The sequence below is a fragment of the Ixodes scapularis genome, unplaced genomic scaffold, assembly GCF_016920785.2.
Source record: "Ixodes scapularis isolate PalLabHiFi unplaced genomic scaffold, ASM1692078v2 ptg000020l_1___fragment_1__unscaffolded, whole genome shotgun sequence".
In the NCBI taxonomy this organism is placed as follows: domain Eukaryota; kingdom Metazoa; phylum Arthropoda; class Arachnida; order Ixodida; family Ixodidae; genus Ixodes; species Ixodes scapularis.
This window is the reverse complement of record NW_024609889.1, coordinates 218,154-243,867: the sequence shown is the minus strand read 5'-3', so window position 1 is coordinate 243,867 and position 25,714 is coordinate 218,154. Positions and strand designations below refer to the sequence as shown.

Here is a 25,714-nt window from a genome sequence, read left to right as displayed (position 1 = left end):
TGCGCTGGCTCCGCAAGCATGCTCGCGAGAGAAAGTCTGACATGTGCGAAGCAGTTGGCAATCTTTCATCTTCGGGTTGTGGGCGCGCTTTCTCCTGCATGAGAAACTTCTCGAACCTGTCCAATATGCCTCGCTTGTTCCGCAAAACGGTGGACAGCGTCACACAGCCGATGCCAAAATTTCAAATTCTTCAACGATTTTGGACTCGCAGATCTAAGCGACTTTTGGTAAACACTCCCAATCTCTCATACGATGCACGTGTGCGTGTGGTACGCCGCAGGCGCACGTGTTGGGGCTTCCAAAGTATGGTGCCTAGAACGCGTCTCCACAACTGGTGTGTTTACCGCGTCCACAAAAGTGGTCCCTCGATTTCCGCCTGGTGACGTCGCGATCCTGGCGGTGTCCTGGCAGCGGTGACGAATGTGGCAGACGCCTGTTCTGCTGCAAATCACGCTCCAGTCTGGCAGTCCCCGGAAGTTTCCGCAGCCAGAAGTTCAGACGCCACGATGACAGCAACACCCGCATTCCCTCGTGCTTTTCGGCAGCATTTCTACGACCAACTACCATGATCGCAACATGCAACAGCATGACACTCCGGCTTCTGTGACGTCAGTGTTGCGAATTCAGGACCACTTCTGATGTGTGAGCGGGACAGGACGCTAAACACACCAGTCAGAGACGCGCTCCAGGGCTCCACCGCACCTTTGTCTCGATTACGACAGGAGTTGGGCAGCGTCGGACGTGGGTGCTGTGAGTAGCGTCAAAACGTTGACGCTGCTCCCTGCCCGCATCGGCACATCAGTATCGGAAGCGGCGCTGTGCCAGCTCTGTGTGCTCTGCCCTCCATCAACCGTTTACTCCATTTTCCCAGTTTGCCGTTTGCCTCGGTGGAGGAGGGGGAAAGAATGCAAGGGTCTCCGTGCGCCTCTCTATACGCTTGCATGCTTTCGGCACTGCGGCCTTTGAAATAAGCGTGGTCGGCCGCTGACACACTTCAAATAATCCGGTTAAAATGTGTGCATTTCAGCTGGGACCATGTTGAACTTCAATAAAAGAGATTTTTTTATAATAAAAGATTACTGTATACATTTTGTTTACATTTTTTAGTCCTAGCTGCGTTTTAGCACACATCGACGGATGCTGACCAATGCTTGTACTGCACCGTGCCTCTCGTGTAATGGGACGCTAGAGAGCTGCTTTCATGGTTGTGTCTAGCAGTAGTAACAGATAAAAACAGACAATGGCGAATGCAAACGATGGCGGATCCTGACACGCCGCTGTCTATGTCCATTTAATTCTACGGAGAAAGTTGGAAGACACAGGAAACGTTCGGCGTGTTCTGAACGGCGCTTGGTATTTACTTATAGGAATCGTGCGCATCTAATTCAAGCCCCGACCAGGGCGCCCCTAGCGGCAAACGGGTCCATTGCATCGGGGAGCTTCTGCCAGTCACTGCGTTGGTTGTGCGTTGAAGTGGGTTAGTGCTGTAATTTCTGAGATGGCTATTCCGCACCAAGAAAGCCACAACAATTGCTGCGTGGTCGGCTGCAACAGTACGTAGAAGATCACGCACGGCACGTAGTACTACAGGGTGTCACAAAAGAAAATTTACACGGTCTTTTTTACCGCAAAAATAAACTAGGCATCGCCGAACGCTCATTCTCCACCCAAAGGTAGCGCTAGAGGTCACAACCAGATGCCAAAGTTTCAGCCCGATCCGATAACTTAATCAAAAGTTTTAAGTGATTTTCTAAAAATTTCAATGGGAAAATGGCGGCCGACGGAGTTTTCGAACACATGGGGCTCTATGGCACCAGAAACCGAAAACGAGCAAAAATGGGCTCCATTTTCCCATTGAAATTTTCAGAAAATCGCTTATAACTTTTGATTAAGTTATCGGATCGGGCTGAAACTTTGGCATCTGGTTGTGACCTCTAGCGCTACCTTTAGGCGGAGAATGAGCGTTCGGCGATGCCTAGTTTATTTTTGCGGTAAAAAAGACTGTGTAAATTTTCTTTTGTGACACCCTGTACATCGTCCCTTCAAAGCCGTACGAGGCGGAGTACTGCGCGATCTGGGTGCGACTTGTGCGTCCATACAGGTTAGTGGCGTTTCTTACCTTCCAGTTCGCGCTTTGTTTAAGCTGCTGACGAATAATATAATTAACTTTTTTTTCTATTCTAGCGACGATGGAACAGTATCGACATCGACGGCAAACTCTAAAATATGCAGCAAATACCTCACCGGAATCGAGAAGCGGAATGCGGTCGCCGACCTAAGTCTACCCTTGGATGTTTCCATCAGCCTACAGTGGGAATCGCGGAACGGCGCGAAAAAAATCGCCCAGTTATTGTCAAGCTGATTCAGAAATAAACATACATAAATACCACAGTCCACTCAACGCCCACTACATTTTTTGCGGGCGCACTTAATTTTGTTAGCAGAGTACGGCGCTCCGTGACATCCACTTGTCCGTCGAAACGGATCTCCTTCACGTCGTACACGCGGCCAGATTCACGAAGGAGTTTTCCCTTCTTCATATTGGGACCACGGAAGAAGCTTTCTGGATTCGTAACCGCCTTAAACCCCGTCGTAATCACGCCGGGAACACTGTCCACTGTGCTGCTCATCGCCATTGCTTCCCCCCGATGATTCTGCACCGGCTACCGAAGAAGCTTTCCGGATTCGTAATCGCCCACTGTCCTCTGTGGTGATCGTTGCTATTACTTCCCGATGATTCTGCGCCGACGGCACTGGCTACCGAAGGAACTTTCCGAATTTGTGACTGCCTTAAATTCCTTTGTAATCACGACAGGGACACTGCCCGCCGTGCTGTTCGTCGCCATTGTCGTCGCTACTGCTAGGTTGCGGCGAACAATAGGCGACCGCCGCGACATGGCCGGCTTGCTCGCTTCCTATAAGCTTCTTTAGGTTAATGAGTCCGCTAAATCTAGCAGGTGTGTGTTAGTTTTTCGTGACACTCTTTCATGGTGTCCCACTCACCTCACAGAAGCCAGACCTCTAAAAAATTCTGTGTCAGAGCATACTGTACACTAAAGCGGAAATATGAAAAATATTAAAAAAGTGTCTACACTCCAGTTATCTAAAACATGTGTTGACCACACTATCTTATCAGTTCTTTTTGCATGAAGTCACTGTTTGTCTAGTCACCACTGCACAAGTTTGAACATGTAACGCCAGTTCGGTTGAGCAATGGCTGCCTCACTTGTGATTTGCACGAAAAAAGAGCAACGTGCACTAGTTCATTTTTTGTGGTCTAAGCCTGTGTCTGGTGCCAATATTTATTGAATACTTGAAGCACAGTATGGAAAAAGTGTTTTACCACAAAGAAGTGTGTTTGATTGAATACAGAAGTTCAAGGAAGGATACACAAGTGTGAGCCATAAAGACGGAGCCTGACGCCTGTCCACATCCCCGACTGATGACGGCATCGAGTGTAAACATTAGCTGTTTCTGCCAGATAAGTAGACGAGTGGCGGTGGAGAATGTAACAAATCATTTGCTAATCAGCCAATGTTCTGTCTATGCAAAAATCAATGACAGGCTTGGGTTTCGATTAATTTGATCAAAAGAAAACAATTTCACTAAAATAAATTGATTAACCGACGGTGTGAAGATAACCTATCGACGGTGTGAAGATAACTTTTTAATCACTCTCGTGCAGCAACACTCCATCGTGCAACGTGAGCATAAAACTTGATGGTGCACATTAATGTAAGGTGCAGAAGCATGGAAACTCACCTGCTGAGAGCAACAGGATTTTCGACGTTGGACGACTTTCTCTCGATGATCTCGCGCAACAGGTGGTGATAGAAGTCGTCATCGTCGAAGATCTCTTCGTCAATCTCTCTGCTGCCAATGGTGGTAGCCTGCAGCAATGTGACAGCCACATCCACGTTTCAGCCTATTGCTGATACATAACACCGGCACATTTTTAATTTTGCTGCAGCTAAGACATTTCACAAACCTCGATGGAGACCTGACATTGGGCAGTAAGAGGTACAACCTTAGTAGGATTCCAGATAAGCCTCCAATAACTCCTAAGAATACATTGGTATAATGTATAAGTGAAAAGACTAAGTGCACAAACGAGCTGGTGGTAGCTAATCATGCCGTTTAACACCCGAGACCGTGGTGCAGAAAAGGAAAAAGATTTTTAGTCGAAGGAACAGACAGAGAAGGGAATGTCTCAAAATCAGCTAACTAATTTATTTTCTCAAGCATCCTATATTTACCCACACAGCCCTCTCAACCACCATCTATGCAGAGATATTCTTTGTTGAAAACACTTTTAAATACAAAAGTATGCATTCACAAGCGAACAAATGGTCCAGCCCACAACACCATCACTGTCAACCATCTTCCATGTAAAGATCTCTTTTGTTGAAAGCATTTTCGAAAACAGATAACATATCCACTTACAAGAGAGCATGAGGTCAAACCCACAATACAGTGCCCTTATTATCGAGGATGACGGGAGAGAAAGATGTTTGATGCAGTGTTAATATTTGGGAAGCTTCGCCCGAGTTTGGGTACAAAGCGCAGCAGTCGCCAGTGTTCCTGAGACGAGCCAGATGTGGGTCGCAGAACCCTCTCCCGTCGTCCTTGATGGCAAGGACATTGTATTGCGGGTTTGACCAAATTGGTCCCTTCTAAGTGTACATGTTATCTGTTTTCTAAAATGCTTTCAACAAAAGAAATGTTTGCATAGAAGGTGGTTGACAATGATGGAATGGTGGGTTGGACCGTCTAGTCCCTTGTTTATGTGTATGGTCTTCGTATTTGAAAATACTTTCAACAAACGAAATCTCTGCGTAGAAGGTGCTTGAGAGTGGCTGTGTGGCTATATATATAGGATGCTTGAAAAAAAAAGAAAACACTTAGCCGAGTTTGAGACATTCCCTTCCGTGTCTGTTTTTATTGGAACAGACATATGTAGGAATTGTCTGTTCCTACATATTGGCTATATCAAACTTTTTCCCCCCGGCAAGGTTTCCAAAACGTGCAAACATTCGTCTTCTAGCCTGTCCCTTCTCTCCTCTCCTCTCCTCTCCTCTCCTCTCCTCTCCCCCCCCCCCCCCCCCCAAAAAATAAGAAAGAAAGAAAATTTCAAAAGCTCAAGTTGCGAACAAAATTGAGCAAAGAGAAGTGAATCAGAAGGGGAGATAAGCTAAAGACATACTTAAAAGGTCAAAACAGCGCAAAAAACGACGAACTGGACGAAGGAGGACACAGACAGAGCGCTCTGTCTGTGTCCTCCTTCATCCAGTGTGTTGTTTTTTGCGCCGTTTTAACCTTTTAACTATGTCGTATCAACTCACCCAAGCTTCAACTTTAGAAGCTAAAGACACAAACTATGCAAGCATGCAAAAAAGAAAAATCTTTTTAGCGTGGTGTTACAAGGCGGAAGCGAAGAGATAAGAGAGAAAGAGAAGCTCTCGCCTTACAACGAACGCATCGTGGAAGTTCGTTATATATAGTTTTTGCTATATCGAATTACTTGCTATATCGAATTGATCGTAGCGCTTCCTGCTGTTCATTATAAACGGGTTTGACTGTATTGGTGTCGCAGCAGCGGAGGTGGACATGGCAGACACCTGTTCTGCCATCTCCAGCTTGACATCTACAAGAGCTTCGGCAGCCCAGAGTTGGGACGCCATGATGACGGTGACATTCGCATTCTCTCCTGCTTTTTTTTTTTTTTTTCAGAATTTTTATGCTCAACTGCCAGGATCGCGACGTCCGACAGCACGACACTCTGTCTTTTGTGAAGTCACTTGTTGACGCTTCGAGACCACTTTCGATGCCTGGGTGAAATAGAAGGCTAAACACAGCAGTCGAAGGTGCATTCTGGGCACTGCACCGGTGCCACACTCACAGTGCAGTCCTACATGACATACTGTCGAGAACAGTTTTAACGAAGTCAACGGGAATCGGAAATCCCTTCGTTATATCCGCTATTTCGTTATAACCGACTTCGGTTTTAACGAAGTGCAAAAGGGAATGAGAAGTCGTGGTCACTTCGCTGTACCCACTATTTCGTTATAACAGACTTCGTTATAACTGGTCTCGACAGTACTTCCGCCTCGTAACCTTGCCGGAATCCGTGCTGATGGACATTTTCCCCATGCTTTCCTATGTCTGGAGGAAGCATGATTTGGATTCCTCCACTTTTTTGTGTTGTGGTCGAATGTGCCAAACGGAATAGTCGGGCACATAAAGAAGCGCAGAATATACTTGATTTTTATGCGTATCGGCGTTTATTAGGGGCTAAGACGAGCCACTGCTAGAGAAGTCGCTTACAGGTTACAGCAAGTGGCTGGAGGTACGCAAAATGAGAAACGTTCAATCGAGCTCCGTCATCGAGGAGTTTCGGAATTTATTTGCGAAGTTCGGTTTGCCGAAAAAGATAGCCACGGATAACGGTACTTTGTTTGTATCGCAGAACACAGAAGCATTCTTCAAGAAGAATGAAATGAAAAATATCACCAGTGCACCATACCATCCAGCAACAAATGGGCAGGCCAAAAGAATGGTATGAGAAACCAACATAGCACCGCTCAAAGATAAAACAGGTGCATAAAATAAAGATAAAACGGGAGCATGAATGGATGCTTCCTCGGTGTATACTCGAGCAACACAAAATTACAAGAGTAGCGACAGTGCAGATGCCAAGCGTACAAGGTGTTTGGTCGACAGTTAACTGCGGTCGCTCGTCTGGGTTGCCCTCACATTGATCAAGGAAGGGAAATGGAAGAAAGCGATAAGTCGTGCTCTCCCAGGAAACTTGCTCTTGGCCAAGACGTCTTTGTGAGAAAATTCACAGGAACTGTCACAAAGACACTTGGATATTGCTCATGGCTGGTTGCTATGGACAAAGGTACTGCATTTACTCAAATTTAATGCAAGGTTTTTTTCTAATTTTTATTACCCAATGTTGCCCCTAGCATTATAATTGAGCAACCGCGATATTGGCCTCAACGGTGCCGCCATTTTTAAATAACTCCGATTTTCATAGTTCCAGTCGTTTTCAACCTTAGGCTGACAACAGATACCCATATGGCTGCTTAAAATCAAATCCATTAAATGCACATTGAAATCCATCGAAACATTGTAAAACCTGTCATTCTTTCTTCTGGTTGGTCTGGTGGATTTGTTCGACCTCGTGCTTTGCCTTTTGCACTTCCGCAACATTCAAACTTTCGTGCTTCCGCAGCATGTGACATTTTGGCATCAAGCCAATGGCAGCACGACATGTGTTTGATACTGTATGTCCTCAACGGTGCGAAGAAAGACATCACCTGCAAAGAGGACAGCGAGAAGAACTCCACCTCTGACAGCGACGACGGCCGTGATGACGAGTAACGGAGAAATCATTCCCCCTAAGGTGGGCAGTGTTGGCCACCACCTCTTTAAGATAAAGGTACTCTTTTATTCCTTTGTCAATCCCACGTTATAATCTTCTCTTTTTTTTTTTTTTCTTTTATAGGGCATAATGAAAAGCTGTTTTTCGCAATACAATTGTGTTCGAGCTAGAATCTAGTAAATACGTACACCTTGACGGCACGAGGACCACATCCGCAACCAAACTCAGAAACGTCCCGGTCATTCAATGCCGAGACTTGTTCGGATGTCAGCAGCTTAAAACCGGCTCAAGGTCTTCGACAGCAGTAGGCAATTTCCATCGGCGGTGAGCCGTCGACAAAGTATGTGGAGCAAAATGCGTTGGACCAGAGCGACCATTACACATTCCGAAACACACAGCGTTCCAATATCGTCCAGAGCTCAGCGACTGAGACATGGTGACTTTCACACGATATGGTGACTTTCTTTAAGGGGGGACACTACCTGGGAATGCCAACTTTTAAACCGCTCACTTAATCGGCGTGATATCTTCAGCTGGTGTTTTCAGCCATATAAAGGAGGGCATGCAAAGCTGCAGCCCTGTGAGCCAATTTTATACCCCCAGTACAAAGCAAAGCATAGCTTTGCATGGAATCTGCTCAATGAATCTATCGTTGAGAAATGGTGTTGATAACCCCATATTTTTCTGGTGGAATGCATACTGGAATACCTGTTGCTGGTTACTATGAAAAGAAATTTCAGAAAATATGCATTTTCAAGTAAAACAAATGTATGAAAAAAAAAAAAAATTTTTTCACATTTGCCAAGTTTTGCAAAGTACAATTTTTCATAATAAAGGAACATGAAAATACAAAATCTAAGTTCATAGTAACCAGCTCCATAAAATTTTGGCATATAAGCCAAAAATATTAAGTCTCTCGATAGTTTCATACTGAAACGAAAATGCATTCAAAGTGCTCGAACCTCTATCTTTTCTTTAACATTGGTGGACTGAAAATAATTTATAAAAATATAACTATGCACTGTATACAAATGAAACTTTCTGGGAATACTCTCTAGATCTTGGCGAATGTAAATAGAGCATCTTTCAAATTTAACTTTCTTGCAGAATTTTTTTTTTCTTTCTGTGTAGTATTTTGCCCTGCGTGATCCAAACCGAAACCAGGAATGACACTTCTCCCCTCTTTTAAGGGGGTTAAAAGAGGGGAGAAGTGTCATTCCTGGTTTCGGTTTGGATCACGCAGGGCAAAAATACGTAATCACACGGGCCACAGGATCCAAGTGCTTTCGAGCGTTACGAGAGCCAGCTGGTCGCCGATGGCCAGACTGGAATAGATGTTACATATTCGGCAGTACCGTTCCTGTGTACTCGAATATAACAGATCTGAATAAACACTGTACCGGCGTGCGGTCGTGTATCACTACTGCGTGATGCATGTTAAAGTCTCCAGGCTACTTAAGAGGTTAAAACAGTGCAAAAGCAAAGGGCAGGGTAAAGAAGGACACAGACAAAGCACTGTCTGTCTCCTTCTTTACCCTGTCCGTCCAGTGCTCTGTCTGTGTCCTTCTTTACCCTGCCCGTCGTTTTTTGTGCTGCTTTAACCTTTTAAGTATGTCATACCAACTCGCCCAGGCTCCAACTTATCCCCAGGCTAGCAGCGGTGCCGCACTGACTATATTTCTCATCTACGGCGGAGACATCAGACACCGATTTGAGCTGACTAACTTCACGCTGTCTGAACAAACACGGTGCACAATTAATTTGCATTCGAACGATCTCTCAGGTCAACCTCTCTTGAAGACACAAACTTGTCGTGCCTTACGGAAGACACTATCTACAAATATTTGACCCTAAATGCACCCACCAGCTGTAACCCGCTTTACCTCGTTCTGTTGAGAAGATTCTGGATCGCCGAGGACTCTGTAGGACGACCGCTTGGTCTGGGTTCGGCGAAGGAGGCGCTCCTCGTCTGTCAGAATCTGTCCGAAGAGAATGCCCGGACGATCAACGAGGGAGGTTTCGAAAGGTGTTGGATACACAGTACGACAGTTTTAGTGCAAACAAGAATCACGGTCTTTGTATGTTTTAAATGCGTAGTATTTCCAGGGATGGCTCTTTTCATGTTTGTGCCGGGACGTAGCCTCGACGGCGTCACAATGCCATGTGACGTCATGCCTTACGCACTCTAGGTGCCTAGCATTTAGAGGTCCTCTGTGACATGACACGACAGAATGATGTTATGTGACACGATCTGACGTAAGGTCGAGTAACACCACGACTTCACGTGACATCATGATGTCACAGAGGATATAGATGTACCATACATTGAGAGCGAGCGCATTTGGGACATACCAAAGAGATGGGCAGTCTTTCTCTTAGAATCAAAATGCTGTCATCCAAAATGCCGCACTCCAGAACAAACTTCGTAATTCAAAAGCCGAGATATACCCCCCCTCCCCCCCCCCCCTTTAAATTTTAGACAAACTGAACATACAGTCAAACCTCGATGTAACAAACTTCTATGTAACGTAGTACATAACTTTTTCTAACTGCAAGTGCATGCACGCCATGAATTTTTGACCTTTATGTAATGAAGTCCCGTTTGCCGAAATTTCAATGTAACGAAATTTCATGGACAATTCGTCACAAACTTTTGGGTTTCAATGGGCCCCCGATAAAGCGCAAAGGGTGAAACAAGCCGAATTTGGCAAGTGTGGCGCACAGAACGGCTACTAGAAGACACTAGAGCCGCCACTATTTCGCCCCTCGGCTTCGTTCGCGCTGCGTAGTTCGTTTCGAGGCCTAAATAAAAGCATGCGTTTCTCATTGTACCGGGTTATGGAGCCTTGAAGGCGATGGAGCCGCCCCTGACAACGTCGACCTTGACGACTTTCTATATGCCGACTCTGTTGTCATTGCAACGGAGGTGACCGACGAGGCGATAGCTAGCGATGTTCCTGGGAACTCGCAAGACGGCGACGACGTCGAGCCTGATGAGCAAGACACCTGCTATGTGCCCAGTAACCGTGAGGTGGTTGACACGATCGATGTCTTGAGGCGGTTCGTGATCACACAGCAAGACGAAGACGTGACGTAGGCCGTCTGGCTATGCGAAAGTCGTGTAATGCCACTAATAATGCCAAGAGTGGTCCAGAAAAAGGTGACAGACTACTTTCAACAGAAATAGAGGCGTCCTCGGTGAGTTTTGTGCACCCGAGAAACATTTGTGGAAACTTTCTTTAATGTTAGCCTCGAATTTCTATGTAGCGAAATTTCAATGTAACGAAGTAAATCCCGAACTTTACCGACTTCGTTACATCGAAGTTTGACTGTAAATATCATTTGTGCAACTAGAAAACTATATGCACACTATTTAATTAGGGGCCTGTCAGTGTTCAAAATAATTGTACCCAAACTGAATATATGTTACTATCATTCATGTTAATTTGTTTTCTTATATTTTATGTCTATAATTATTTGCACACTATTTATCTAGAGATCAGTCAGTGATGAAAATACTCCTACGCACACAGAATATATATTTTTCTTATTATTGCATGTTGGTTTGTTTTCTTATAGTTTATGTCTGTAATTGTGTAAAACCGTGTCTCCTTATTTTTGTCATCCGCTGCTGCTGTTGTTGTTGGGGGAAGCAGACGCTTTGTCAACGAACTCCTAATGGTGAGTTCCACTGGTCGCTTTGAAGCGCGCCGGGATAGACTTTTCTGGAGCGCGCGTATTTCCCTGGGCGATCATAATCAAAACGGAAGTTCCATGTCATTTTGGATCAGCTCCCACTCCAGATCTTGATCTGGATGCAAAAAAAGTCGCTCCACCGATTTCGGCGGGATCGACCGGAAGCCAGCCTGGCCAGCCCTCTGCACGCACACATGACTTCCTTTCTCGCCGGGCATCTCGCCTCCGAGGAATTCATAATTGCCGCGTGCGAAGTGCCGCCCACTTTACTGTTGCTGCTGCTTGATGACAGTTCGTCATCAAGTTTGCTCGAGCACCTCCGGCAGCAGTGGCTCGAGTAGCAGCAGCAACCAGGATTGCTTACATGTCCCGCATCAATTCTAATGCCTTTTCGGAACTCCGCAGAAGAGGCTGAAAATTGAGACATACTTGGACACTGTTCACGAGCATCCCGACGAAAACGCAAATGGGCTATGCTGATGCATCACTTATTAAAGTGCGTCTTTTACATCCTGATTAACTTCGCTTGTGCATTGAACACATGCTGTTAGCGCAACGATTGCAAAAACATGTACTTCGAGATTTGGGACCGTGGGAAAGGGAATGACGGGAATGCATCCGCCGACTCCAGAGGGGTGGTCACGTTCCACTGGGGTCCGGAAGCGGAGCTATCCCGTTTGGATCGCATGCTCCATCTCGGATCTGGTCTCCTGATCCCGGCGCGCTCCAAAGCGCTCCAAAACGACCAGTGGAAGTCGCCATGAGTTGCTTTTGTCTCTCTTTCCTCTCTTCATTTTGGAGAAAAATAAAGAATTTGAATTAGAATATTACCACGCACGTCGGCGAGCAAGCGCATGCGTGGCCGAGTGGTTACTGCGCTTGACTGTCACGCCGAAGGTGTAGGTTCGATTTTAGTCAGCAAACTGTCCTTTTATTTATTCTTTCAACTTGGCCTTCTCGTAAGTTCAAGAGCATTCTTGTCTGATCAAGTTCCAAATGTTCTATGCACCGAAAGTTCTACACCGAATGATCCAGAAACCCACGAGGGTACATAAGGGACTCCGCAAGGCGAGCGGAGTCAGTTTCGCCCTAGCGTTCGACTCTGCTGTCACATCGACTTTGATGCCGCGACGCTCTGCTTTCTTCGGTTCCCTTATTATTTTGGGGTACAAGTTCACCCCATTAAAGGTTTAGTTTCTTCAGTTATTACCGCCTCATCACTTGTCATTCGTGACAATATAGTATGATGGGAAGCATTCATTCCAGGCTCTAAACCAAGCGGTGAATATTGCTGCTCGGCAATAACCGTTCAAAATAAAGTGCAAAGAAGCGCCGACGCTGTGTTCAGGCAAATGGTGTTGTGCAGTATACGCGGCAATCCACAATCACACCATTCAGCGACAACTTTATTTTGTTGCTGCAGAAGAAAAGTTGAGCCAAATTATTCGACGGCCATTCTTGTACTTGCATAAACCCGACTCTCGAGTTATCGTGCCGCAGGTGACCACAAACTGAGTAAAAACATACATATGATCTGAGAAAACGTACTAACCGCCAATAATGCTCGGGGCCAACAAAAGGGTAGATGAAACAAGAAACCATTCTAGTTTCGTCTAGAATGGCCTCCCTGGAGGGCACGCCGCAGGAAGATGCAAACTCACGTGCTCGATCTGCTTGAGGGGTGACTGCTCCAACGCTTGGAAGCCCTTGTTGATCCTGCCGGACGACAGCCTCGTTCGCTCGTACCACTTCTCAATCGTGGAGTTCCTGCAAGACGAATTCCCAGGTTTCATTCTCAATTCCATTCAGTTTTCATTTTTAAAATAAAGTGTGCACAAAAGCACCCTCATAAACCAAAAGCTTACGCATGGGTCGTGGCTAGGCACGAGCCCTTTGATTAAGGGGGCCTCTACAACTAAAAGTAATCATTTGCAGATTTCCTTTCAAAAAAGTTATTGACAGGTAGAAATCAAACTATGAATGTATCTCAAATGACATTTAAAAAGATGAGCCAATAAATATCTCAAAAGAACCAAATACTGATGTCTGCATTATGACACTATATAGCAGTGGTTCTGAACCAATGATGTTTTGCGGACCCCATGTGGATCGCAGAGATGATGGAGGACCCCATTTGTGGTGGGGGGGGGGGGAGAGAGAAAGTTATACGTTAATTGTGATAATGATTTAACAAATTGATATAACTAAGGACTAGTGTGAAGCAGACTTCTCTTAATGACATATCCACGTAAAAACTCACCCAAAAATTGAAACGCTTCTTTTCAATCTGAGGGAAGACAACTTTAATTGCCGGGCTTACCGATGAGGCTGGGCTTCACAGACCCCTGAAAGCCTTCATGGACACTATACTTTGTTTCATACTTAGCGTGCAATGCTGTCAAAGCTGCTGGCGCGAGCGCATGGCTTCATCTATTGTATTGTTTGCGCAAGAACGCGTGCAAATGATCAACGAGACTGAGCCCCACGGTCGCGAAAGTAGCTTTGACAGCGTTGCACGCTAAGTGTGAAACAAAGTATAAATCAAAATAAAGGTTAAGAAACTATCTTTTTGCAAATTTGTCAATTCATACAGCGTTATGAATTTTGGTGTATTTGACTAAGCACTCTTTCAAGAAAGCATTCGTCGGCGAATAATATCTGAAAATGGTTTCCAGCAGGTTTTCTCAACGTGTTTCGTAGCTTGTTTTTATTGAGAAATATTATACTTTACGAAATTATAGTCAGTGCGCAGGCGAGCTGGTGGAAGTTTACCACAATGATTTTAACCCGAGACTGGGGTAGAAGGAGGAAGGACTTTTTTACAGTGCGAAGAAAAGATAAAAAGGACAGACAATGTCTCTACTTATATTTTGGCTTTTAATATTCTTGCACATGTTGCACACACTGTGGACGAAAATCAAGTTATCTTGACTTGGTAACTTTAGTGTGGAAGTGACGGTGGTGCAAAGTACCACTGAAAACTTGTCAATTTTTCTGTCTTGAGACTCTCAACTTTATAATCTCTACAAAACCATTAGCTAAACCATTCGTATATGGTTGAATGCTCATCCCCGAGAAATGGCCGAATACATATTTTCTTCAGAAAAGTAAAACATATGTCCAAATTATTGTTGCACAAGCTGACATTGAATCCCCCGGAAGAGGATAATTAACGAGCGTTTAAATACGCCCAATGCTTACCACCACACTGACAACAGCATAAAAGAGAAAACAATTTCAGACATAAAGCAACAAACTGTTACAATTGACTCTTTGCACGAATGCACAATTTGAAATAGAAGCCTCCTATGTTCAGTCCCCTAGACCATTGCCAAAGGCCAAGCTGATTGTATAAATGTTGACACGGCACAACGTCAGTCCCCGCCAAGACGCAAGGCACTTCAATCTTTTCGTCGTCGAGGGGCACTTTGACCAGTATGATGAGATTTTGAACTTGGGGCACCTAACATGCAAGAGGCAGCTACGCATGCGTACCTGAAGGGCTCGAAGGTCTTGTAGAACGTCTCGATATCCGCGATGCAGTCGTCCATTCTACGCTTCTTGGCGGGCTTCTCCGGTGCCTGCTCTTCCTCTTCCTCCTCCGCGTCGTCCTCATCTTCGTTTTCCCCCCCTGGTCCACCGTCCGATCCTTCGCCGTCCGTGTCGCTCGGAATTTCCTCGTCACTGATGAGGAACGACATTTAGAGCGGACAAACATGAGTGAACGCCGTGTGGTATGCAGCAATTTTTTCCAATGTATCGTCTATTCTTACTCTCTTACAGCACGTCCCTGGCAAAAAATTTACGGCGTGTTTTTGACCGGAAAAATAAACTATGCATGATCGAATGCCCAGACTCCGCCCAAATGTAGTGCCAGTGGTCCGGACCAGATGCCAACGTATTAGAGCAGCTAACCGTTATCTTATTACACAAAAGTTAAGATAGAAAAATCGGGCTCATTTACAGTGTTTTGTGCCACTTAGCCCCATGTGTTCTAGGCTTTGTCGGCCACCATTTTACCATAGGAAATATCCAAAAATCGCTTATAACCTTCGAATAAGATGTCAGTTGGTTCTGAAACTGGAATCTGGTCCGGACCACTAGTCTTACATTTGGGCAGAAAGTGAGTATTTGGAGATGCGTATTTTATTTTACGGCGGCAGCTGTTAGTGCTCCTTCCTGGCAAAAAAAATGCTCACATACGAACACAAAATACCACTCTACAGCAGGGGCAGCAGACACACCATGCCGGGTGGGAGGTGACACAAAAGGCCCTTTTACTTTCTCGCACCTACAAGCCCAACCAGAGGACGCTAGTATTCAGTTAGCACGCCCTCTACGTTGTCATCATTGCAGCAATTGGACAGGAGCAAGCACTGAATGCTCACACAATGCTCGGGCCCAATCTATGAGCCGCATTCAAATATTGTCATGGGTGAAGTGACGAGACAGCGTTCCGTGAAGAAATTAAAGGTTTAATAAACGTGAAGTTGTACCAAAACAAAGGGGTAAAAGAACAGGTGCCGTAAGCGATGTCGGCGAAGAGGCAGAATCTGGCGCTAGAGTAAGACTGACTGCGGGTTGCCACGTGGAGCCCCTTTAGTACACGCATGGGCTTCTGGAACAATTGGCGTAGAAGGTTCGGCATGTTGAACAATCTAACCTCGAATCAGCAACACAATTCTCAGATTTACCAGAACATCACAATACAGAGTCAACAAAAATGCGCACCCGCGGTCAGGCATTGAACCTTGGTTTTTTGCGTGGAAGAAAAGTGCGATAACCGTTAGGCCACGTGCGCACTGCCTACTTGGTCAGCTGCACGCGCGGCAATATCATTACTGGGGGACTATGCCAACACGGCAACTTCCAAACTATGTCATCAAATTTTGCAAAGGAGAGATTGGAAGAAAACGCTCGCCTTTATTATTGAAATAACGCCGCAACAAAGAGGTTTCTTGGTCAATGGCATTGCTTGTAAGCATACTTAGGTCCCACTAGTACCAATGAGCTTGTGTAATTTGAAAAATATTCCAACTGAATATCAATGCAATGTCCCTTTAAAGCACGTGTGAAGCTTTGGGGTGCGCTGAGTTACCACTCGCAAGCCTGGCGATGCAAACATGCAGATGATAAGAATACCATTTGCGTTTTTGCATTGCCAGCCTGGTGCCTGCTGCACAAGTGAAAGCTTTAGCGCACCCCCAAGTTTCACAAGGGTAAAATGTAGTATATTTTAGCTAAGGGGGGGACACTGGCTATGCGGAGCGCAAGCTTGTCTGCTTCTTTTTGCAGGGGTTGTAGGGACGTCAGAATGCCGAGCTCTGCTTGGCTCTGACTGAAGGATAGTGGGTAGACCTCAAGGCAGCTTGCTTTGGGGTCTATCCACTATCCTTCAATCAGAGCCAAGCAGAGCTCGGCATTCTGACGTCACCACAACCCCTGAAAAACAAGCAGAGAAACTAGCGCTCCGCATAGATTTAACTTCTGAACTACTTAAGTGATTGGAATGAAATTTGCAGGGGAGATTTAACATCAGATGTATGTATATTGTGCAAACTTTCAGCTCTCTAGGACAATTTAATATACCTGCATAAGATGTGTCACTCTTCGTTAAAAAAATCTATGACATGCAAATGAAGCTATTAAGCACCATTCTAACTGCTTGAATATGAAGTGGGGGATGTGGGAGGCTATCTAGATTTTATTGGGTGTCTCATATAGCGGCAAGGCTCTTTAAATTGACTGCAAAATTCAGTTTCTTAACCTTTCGCACTACAATTTTGTGCAGCGTTGCCCCCAGGTGGTGCATTTTTTTTTGTAAAATTTGCAAAAAGCAAACTTACCTGAGGAAAAAGTAAAGAAACAAAAAGGCTTAACTCCTATGGAAACCCAGCGAAGCATCCGGCCTTCAATCAACAGGGCGCCCTATTGTTTGAAGACCGGTGGCATCGCTGCATTTCCATAGCAGTTAAGCCTTTTTCTTTTTTTACTTTTTCCTCAGGCAAGTTCTCTCTTTGCAAATTTTATAGAAAGAATGCACCACCTGTGGGCAACGCTGCACAAAATTGTAGCGCGATAGGTTAAGAAACCGAATTTTGCGGTCGATTTAAAGAGCCTGGCCGCTATTTGAGACGCCAGCTATAACTCAAATGTAAATATTTCAAGATAAGTTATTACCTAAAAATATGAGATGCATATCGTTCCTACCGTAAAATACTGAGCAAGTGCCCACTCAAAATTTGAAGATAATAGTGAAACAATAGGGGATGGGGCATGTGAGGTCATCAATTTTAGATATATATACGTACTGTGCATATTTTTTCAGATGTTTAAAATTTTGGGGCTGTGCGCTTAGTGTGGAATGGGCAGATGCATGGTATTCTATGGTATGTCAATTTTTTAAAACAGGGTTTTTTCTCAATGAGGATTTTAACTTAAAACAAAATAAAGTGGATAGCCCTATTCTCAGTAAATTTCAGTTCAGAAACATCTTCACTGTGGTATCAGAATATTTTTACCTTTAAACAAAAGATTCCTTCGTATGAAATTTGTAGCAAAAAGTGCAACTGAGAAAAATGTGTTCAAACATTGAATTGCTTTACTTTGTTACTGCCTCACAATGTGTTGAAAATATTTTATATTAATCTAACTATTTGGTGTATGGTTATCACATTTAAAGGGCAACTCCGCTTAATTCCGAAGATTTCGGGATAATGAGTGATTTCGAATTAAAAAGCCTTAGTAAAAGACACTACGTCGTTTGCTTCGCGAAAAATGTGATATATATCTTTAAATCTAATTTTAAACACGAGCGGAAATCGAAACCGAAACTTCGGCTCCGTCCGGCAACATTGGTTTCGGGCCGCCAAGTACATGGCCATCACGTGGTACGAGATGTCACGTGATCCTTGGCCCAACAACGGGCGGGATGGGGGCGGGCGTGCCGCGTGCGGCAGGCGCGAGTGTCGTCTGCACCGCACTCTTCGCCACATTTTGGTGTCTATGGCATTCGACGACGTCTGCACAACTGCGGCATAAGTCTGCGACTCTGCGCACGTGGTGTCCATAGTGTGGACGAAACTCCGAGAGGCAATAATCACAAACGGTGAGACGACGACGGTGGTTGCGACACGGAAGACGGCGGTAACGGCGGGACCACGGCGGGCGGTTGGTCTGCTCCCAAGAAGCGCGCTGCGCAGGCGCGTGCGCCAATCACATGGACACCGCTGAGCGCCGAGAGGCAACGTTGCTGACGTCATGCGCTACGCTCGATCGTAGAAGTAAAAACAAGCAAAAGGGGGCCATGATGATGACGTTTAGCTCAATGTTGGCTCCGCCCATGCCGTAGCCTTGACTGCGCTATTGGTTGTGCCTGAATTCGCCCACTCGAGTCAGCCGATTTCGGCAACTTGGCGAGTTGCAAAGTTTGCCGGACCGTTTAAGAAACATTTAGACAGAACTGCGTCGTAATATTTGACGTGTGGTCTCCCTAGGCGATACTGAAGAGGACTGCATTGTTCTTTCAAAACCAAAAATGAAGCGGAGTTGCCCTTTAATCTATGGGTATATCATTAGTTTCTAAACCAAAAACCTCAAATTTGAAAACTGAATTTTTTTTTGTTAAATTTGAAATTTAAGTTTATGTCTCTCCTTAATCACAGATTGTGCTTTGTGCAATCCTCGACATCTGCCATAGCCTGTTCTCAAAAAGAGTATGTTTTCTCAACTGCCCTATTCGCGACTCCAGCAAAACGGACGCCGCCAAGCGGGAAAACCGGCAACCAGTCGGTCCAAATCGCTCCGCGCCCCGCCGTGTCTCTGGTGGCTTTTATGGACACGTGCTGTCGGCGCGGAGGCCAGCAATGTAATTAGACGAAGGTCCGAAAATTTCTTAAGTTTGCCTCCGTGTTCTTTAGTGTGGTGAAGCCTCAGTAGATTGTTTCTTTCCATCACGTGTTTGAAAGCCCGTTTGCTCCACAACACACGGTCGCGTGCTTTCGATTTTTTGGATGGGGAGGAATCACGGAAAAACGTTTTGATTTCTTGTGTGTCTCTAATCACATTCAAAGTGACGACTACTTGGTAACTGATAAGTGGTTTCTTTATAAGAGTGTAGAACAGTGGACTGAGGTCGACAGACGAAGTATTTCACTGGAGGGAACACCAATGTTGCAGTCAAGTGAATGGGAAGGTTCGATAGCTGCTTTTTTTTTAGTTTGGTTGTATTCGATTAGCTTTAAGTTTGAGTCACTCACGCCGGTCGGTGCGTTGGCTATTCATCTTGGATGCTTTTCGCCAAAAAATACCACACTGAAGGAGTTGGGCTGATTTTGCAATTACTTGATTCAGAAAACCTGCTCGCTGCATATGATTAATGAGGGAAATTATCTGCTTCCAAAAGGTGGGGGACGCGTCTCGCAAAGTTAGAAGCTGTCACGGCATTAGGATCTATCGCGCCTCCAATATTTATATCATAATCCCTGTCGAAGCCAGCAGCAATATACGTCTACATTGCTCAGGTTGACCGGCCACAAAAAATACTCAATTTATCCGTTCAGGATTCGAAGTCAAGTTCAATGCAGAGAGGTCTGAGTGAATCTCCGATGAAGATTCTCCTCAGTTTGTCCGCATTCGTCTCCGTTCTACCGGCTAGAACCATTTGGCTAACTTTAAGTAGTATCTCTCTGTCTGTCAAGTATACTTTTACTCAGTAGTTTACCTAACAGTTAGTCAACTAAGTTCATATTTCAACCCGAAGAATATACTAATATTGTCACGGGTGGTGACGAATAAACAAGAAATAAACAGAAATAAATAAACGTTTAATGTGGCGAACTTGTGCCAAAAATAAAGAAGGAAACAGAAGAAAGCAGAGCGTCGCGGGCGTCGAAGTCGGCGTGTCAGCAGAGTCGAACGCTGGGGCGAAACTGACTCGACAAGGTCGCGGGCGGCCTCTTATCTAGAGTGCGCCGCTACCTCGAAGATTCGGCGAAAGCGGTTCGAGCGTCGCGTGATCGGGGCGAGAATGAACACGCACTTTCTAGAAAACAAAAGCAGGGATAAATGATAGAAGTTACGTGCGGTACATGAATAAACGGGAACTTTCTGGAGGACCGTGACCGAGCGTTGCTTTCTCAGCCTTGCGCGCGGCATTACTCCCCCCTTTAAAAGTGCATCGCCCCGATGCAGTGTAAAACAAATCAAAATAAAAAAGAACGATAAACTAAAGAGTCTTTTGGAGCACAAAAGGTCCACAGTCCTATCGAGCGTAGTACGGCTTCAGGCGCACGACGTGGACGACCTCAGGTCGTGGTGGGCGGCGTGACGATGTTCGTGTTCCGTCGGGCATCACCTCGTAGTTCAGCTCGCCGAGGCGACGAAGTACCTTGTATGGTCCAAAGTACCGTTTCAGCAGTTTCTCACTGAGGCCGCGGCGACGGATGGGCGTCCATACCCACACCCTATCTCCGGGCTGGAAGTGGACGTCCCTGCGACGAAGGTTGTAGCGGCCGGCGTCGACGCGTTGCTGGTCTTCAATCAGGAGTCGGGCGAGCTGGCGAACTTCTTCGGCGCGTTGAGCAACCGCCTGGGCGTCGTCGCTCTCGTTGTCAGATGGCTCATGGGGCAGCATGGCGTCCAGCATGGTCGTTACCTTCCGACCATGTACCAGCTGGAAAGGGGTGAATCCAGTGGTCTCTTGAACCGCCGTATTGTAGGCGAACGTGACGTAGGGCAGCACCTCGTCCCACGTCTTGTGCTCTACGTCGACGTACATAGAGATCATATCGGCGATTGTCTTGTTGAGTCGCTCGGTCAGTCCGTTGGTCTGTGGGTGGTATGCAGTGGTTCGACGATGGCCGGTGCCACTGAGACGAAGGATCTCTTGCGTCAGCTGGGCCATGAACGAAGATCCGCGATCTGTAATCAGAACCTCGGGAGCGCCGTGCCGGAGGACGATGGACTCGATGAAAAACTTGGCGACTTCCACAGCAGTCCCTGAAGGAAGGGCTTTTGTCTCGGCGTAACGAGTAAGATAATCGGTGGCGACGATTATCCAGCGGTTCCCCATCGTCGACGGTGGAAAAGGACCCAGCAAATCCATTCCAATTTGCTGGAAGGGCTTGGTTGGCGGGGTAATCGGCTGAAGGAGACCTGCTGGCTTTGACGGTGGTTTCTTGCGTCGCTGGCACTCATGGCACGATCGTGTGTAGAGATGGACGGTCTTCGGAAGCTTTGGCCAGTAGTACTTGTCACGAATCCGGGCGAGGGTCCTGCTGTAGCCGAGATGTCCGGCCGTTGGGTCGTCGTGGCACGCTTGAAAAATTTCTTCTCGGAGGCTGGCGGGGACAACCAGGAGCCAGGGGGTTTCGCTGGTTCCGAAATTCTTTCTGAAGAGCACGCCTCGCCGCAGGACAAAGCTCGGTAGGTCCCGAGAAAAGACCCGTGGGACAGAGCCTCCTCGACCTTCGAGGCTGTCGATCACGGAGCTAAGTTCCGCGTCGTCGCGTTGCAGTGCCCTCATGTCGGTAGCGTCAACTGCGCCTAGAAAACGGGCGTCGTCATCGTCGTCCGCGCCGGAGTTTGGAGGTTCGACTGGAGCCCTAGACAAACAGTCAGCGTCATTATGCTTGCGGCCGGTCTTATGCACAATGGTTACGTCGAATTCCTGCAGTCGAAGGCTCCAGCGGGCGAGGCGTCCGGACGGGTCCTTGAGGTTTGCGAGCCAGCAGAGGGCGTGGTGGTCTGTGACCACGCGAAACGGGATCCCGTACAAGTACGGGAGGAACTTGGTTATCGCCCAGACGACAGCAAGACATTCTTTGTCGGTCGTTGAATAATTTTGTTCTGCCTTAGACAGCGCCCGGCTTGCGTAAGCGATTACTCTCTCTGCCCCTTCTTGTCGCTGAACGAGTACCGCACCGAGACCGGTATTGCTGGCGTCCGTGTGGATTTCAGTCTCCGCCGACTGGTCAAAATGTCCGAGGATAGGGGGCGACTGGAGCCTTCGCTTGAGTTCGTCGAACGCTTGCTCTTGCTCCTCTCCCCACTGGAACTGCACGTCGTCTTTCGTCAGATGCGTCAGCGGTGCAGAAATTTGCGCAAAGTCACGAACGAAACGTCTGTAATAGGCGCACAGCCCAAGGAATCTTCTAACGGTCTTCTTGTCTGATGGCTTCGGGAACTCGGCGACAGCGGACGTCTTGACGGGATCAGGGCTTACACCCTGAGCACTCACGACGTGGCCCAAGAATTTGAGCTCACCATAGGCGAACCGACACTTGGAAGGCTTGAGGGTCAGCCCAGCAGCTTTGAAGGCCTGTAGCACGGCTCGCAGTCGTCTCAGGTGCTCGTCGAATTCGCTTGCGAAGACCACAACATCGTCGAGGTAGACAAGACAGCTTTGCCATTTCAAGCCGGCAAGGACGGTGTCCATAACGCGCTGGAAGGTTGCCGGCGCTGTGCACAGCCCGAACGGCATTACTTTAAACTCATACAGTCCGTCCGGCGTGACGAAGGCCGTCTTCTCACGATCTCGTTCGTCGACCTCAATCTGCCAGTACCCGCTCTTCAAGTCCATCGACGAAAAGTATCGGGCGTGGCGTAGTCTGTCCAGGGTGTCGTCTATGCGTGGCAGTGGGTAGACGTCCTTTTTTGTTACGGCGTTCAGTCGGCGATAGTCCACGCAGAACCGAAGAGTCCCGTCTTTCTTTTTCACCAGGACTATCGGTGAAGCCCACGGACTCCTTGAGGGCTGGATAATGTCGTCGTCAAGCATTTATTGTACCTGCTGCTGGATGGCTTCCCTTTCTTTCACGGAGACCCTGTACGGCGGCCGATGCACAGGGAGTGCGTCGTCATCAGTAATTATCCGATGTTTCGCAACCGTCGTTTGGCGCACTTTCGACGACGTGGAGAAGCACTCACTGAACTCGGCGAGAAGGTCACGAAGTTGTCGTCGTTGTGGGGCTGGGAGGGATGGGTCGATGTCGAGCTCTGAGGACGTGATTGTCTTGTTCTGCGTCGGAGAGGCGTCTTCTGAGATCACGGCGATCGCGACTGAGTCTTCAATTTCCTCGACGTAGCCCACAGTTGTACCCCTTGTAAGGTGCTGCGACTCTTGCCGGAAATTGGTGACAAGGGCTACTGTGCGCCCGTCCTGGAGCTCGGTTACGCCTCTTGCAATGCCAATCCCTCGTCCGAGGAGAAGTTGGACGCTTCCTTCCAGCAGTGCTACACCGCAGGTGGCTCCTTCGGTCCCGACGGGCACAAAGACACTCGACAGCGGCGGCAGGTTTACGTGGCTGGCGAGGACTCGCACTGCAGCTAACGTCGGTTTGGTATTTTCCACCGATGGGGCACGCTTCCGAAGCGTCAGCTTGTTCTCCGCAAGGTCGATGATGGCGCCGTATTCACACAGGAAGTCCATTCCGAGAATGACGTCCCTCAAACAGTCTTGCAAAACGACGAACTTCACAGGGCATCTTTCGCCGTGAATCTCGACGCGAGCGGTGCATCTCCCGACTGGTGTAATCAGGTGTCCTCCGGCGGTTCTTATTTATGGTCCATCCCACGGCGTCATGACTTTTCGAAGGCGGCGAGAGAGCCTCCCACTCAAGACTGAGTAGTCTGCTCCGGTGTCCACGAGTGCAGATGCGTCGTGGCCGTCGATGACGACGTTTAGGTTATTGGACACCACTGCAGCGGCGTCGTTTTGGTCTCTGGTAGCGTTCGAGTGGGGGCCCCCCGACGTTCGTGGAGGATCTTGGCGTCGGTCGTCTTCGGCAACTCCACCTCCAGGGGTTGCCGCGCCTAGTTTCCCCGGCGAGGAGCGAGGGGGGACAGGCTTTCACGTCGCGGTCGGTGCATCGGCGAAGCTGGACGTCGCGGTGACGGCGACCGGAACTCTCGGCGGGACGCAGGCTCGGGGGACTGAGGTCGTCGCAGGTACTCGTCGATCTCGATAGGGCGTTCACCATGACGGGGGCGCGGGTCGTTCGGGTGGAACCCGCGTAGCCCGAGTCGTCGGTATGGGCATCGGCGGTAGGTGTGGTCCGCTTCCCCGCAATGGAAGCACAGAGGGCGTCGGTCGGGCGTTCGCCACACGTCGGTCTTGCGGGGTGCGCGAGGCTCCGGGCAGGCGTACTGGACCTGGTCGTCGTGGCGTCGGTCGTGCTGCGGCGCAGGAGACTGACGTCGGGGCGGCGTGACATAGGTACGGCGAGGAGGCGGTGGCCGTCGGGCCACTGCGGCGTAGGTCAGGGCGGGCTCTTCGGGTGGTGCTACGCAGGCAAGAGCCTCCGGTTGAACTGCTCGCTGGACTTCTTCGCGCACCACTTCGGCGATCGACAGCTCAGCCGGCTGGTTGGCAGCAGGCAGCAGCTTGCGGAGCTCCTCCCGGACGATGTCGCGGACGATTTCCCGAAGGCCGTCGACACCGGTGGCGTTCAGGTCTAGTCGGCAAGATGCGGCGGTTCGAGGAGCAGGCACGCCGGCGAGTCGATGGTAATGGCTTGCTCGGGCCGACAGCGCTCGCTCGATGTTAGTGGCTTCAGCCACAAAACCGTCGACGGTTGTCGGGGGATGGCGGACAAGGCCCCCAAAAATTTCAGCCTTCACGCCACGCATGAGGACGCGAAGCTTCTTCTCATCGGCTGCCTCCGGATCGGCTCGGGCACATAGGCGCATGACATCCTCTACGAAGCTGGTCACGCTTTCGTTGGGGCCCTGCACCCTTGTTTGTAGAAGGTGCTCCGCTCGCTGCCGACGGTGGTGGTTGAGGAACGTTCGCTTCAACTCCGCGGCGCAGGACTCCCACGTAGTGAAGGACGCTTCGTGGTTTTCAAACCAATGCCTCGCAGTTCCTTCAAGCGCGAAGTAGAGATTGTGGAGGCATTGTTCAGTTGTCCATCCGTTGTGGCGGGCTACACGTTCGTAGTGTTGCAGCCAGTCTTCAACGTCCTCGTGGACGTCTCCGTGGAAAGGCGTTGGAGTCCTGGGTGCGATCGGCAGGTACACAACGGCAGAAGCGGCCGGGGTCTGCGCCTGGTTGGCCATCGTCGCCTTCGGCTTGGTCGTGGGTGGCAGAAGTCCGTGTTCCGGGGGTAGACCTCGGATGCGGCGACTTGACCGGGTCTCGATCTGGTCTTAGTCGGGTCCTCCGGAGCTGGGGTTTGGACTTGTACTGCGGGAACTTGGAGGGCTGCGCCGTACGGACATGTGATTACCCCGCACCTCCACCAGAATGTCACGGGTGGTGACGAATAAACAAGAAATAAACAGAAATAAATAAACGTTTAATGTGGCGAACTTGTGCCAAAAATAAAGAAGGAAACAGAAGAAAGCAGAGTGTCGCGGGCGTCGAAGTCGGCGTGTCAGCAGAGTCGAACGCTGGGGCGAAACTGACTCGACAAGGTCGCGGGCGGCCTCTTATCTAGAGTGCGCCGCTACCTCGAAGATTCGGCGAAAGCGGTTCGAGCGTCGCGTGATCGGGGCGAGAATGAACACGCACTTTCTAGAAAACAAAAGCAGGGATAAATGATAGAAGTTACGTGCGGTACATGAATAAACGGGAACTTTCTGGAGGACCGTGACCGAGCGTTGCTTTCTCAGCCTTGCGCGCGGCAATAT

The 25,714-nt window shown here is 48.1% G+C and overlaps 1 protein-coding gene across 1 annotated transcript in view; it reads right to left on the bottom strand.

Moving 5' to 3' along the window:
- Positions 1-25,714, bottom strand: part of LOC121833899 (protein AATF-like) — a 52,805-nt gene that overhangs the window by 9,225 nt on the left and 17,866 nt on the right. The window contains exons 7-10 of the mRNA XM_042287604.1: positions 14,579-14,767; positions 12,745-12,850; positions 9,271-9,366; positions 3,763-3,890 (exon numbers count right to left, since the gene is read on the bottom strand). Coding sequence (XP_042143538.1) covers positions 3,763-3,890; positions 9,271-9,366; positions 12,745-12,850; positions 14,579-14,767 — 519 coding nt within the window. The remainder of the gene's footprint in view (positions 1-3,762; positions 3,891-9,270; positions 9,367-12,744; positions 12,851-14,578; positions 14,768-25,714) is intronic.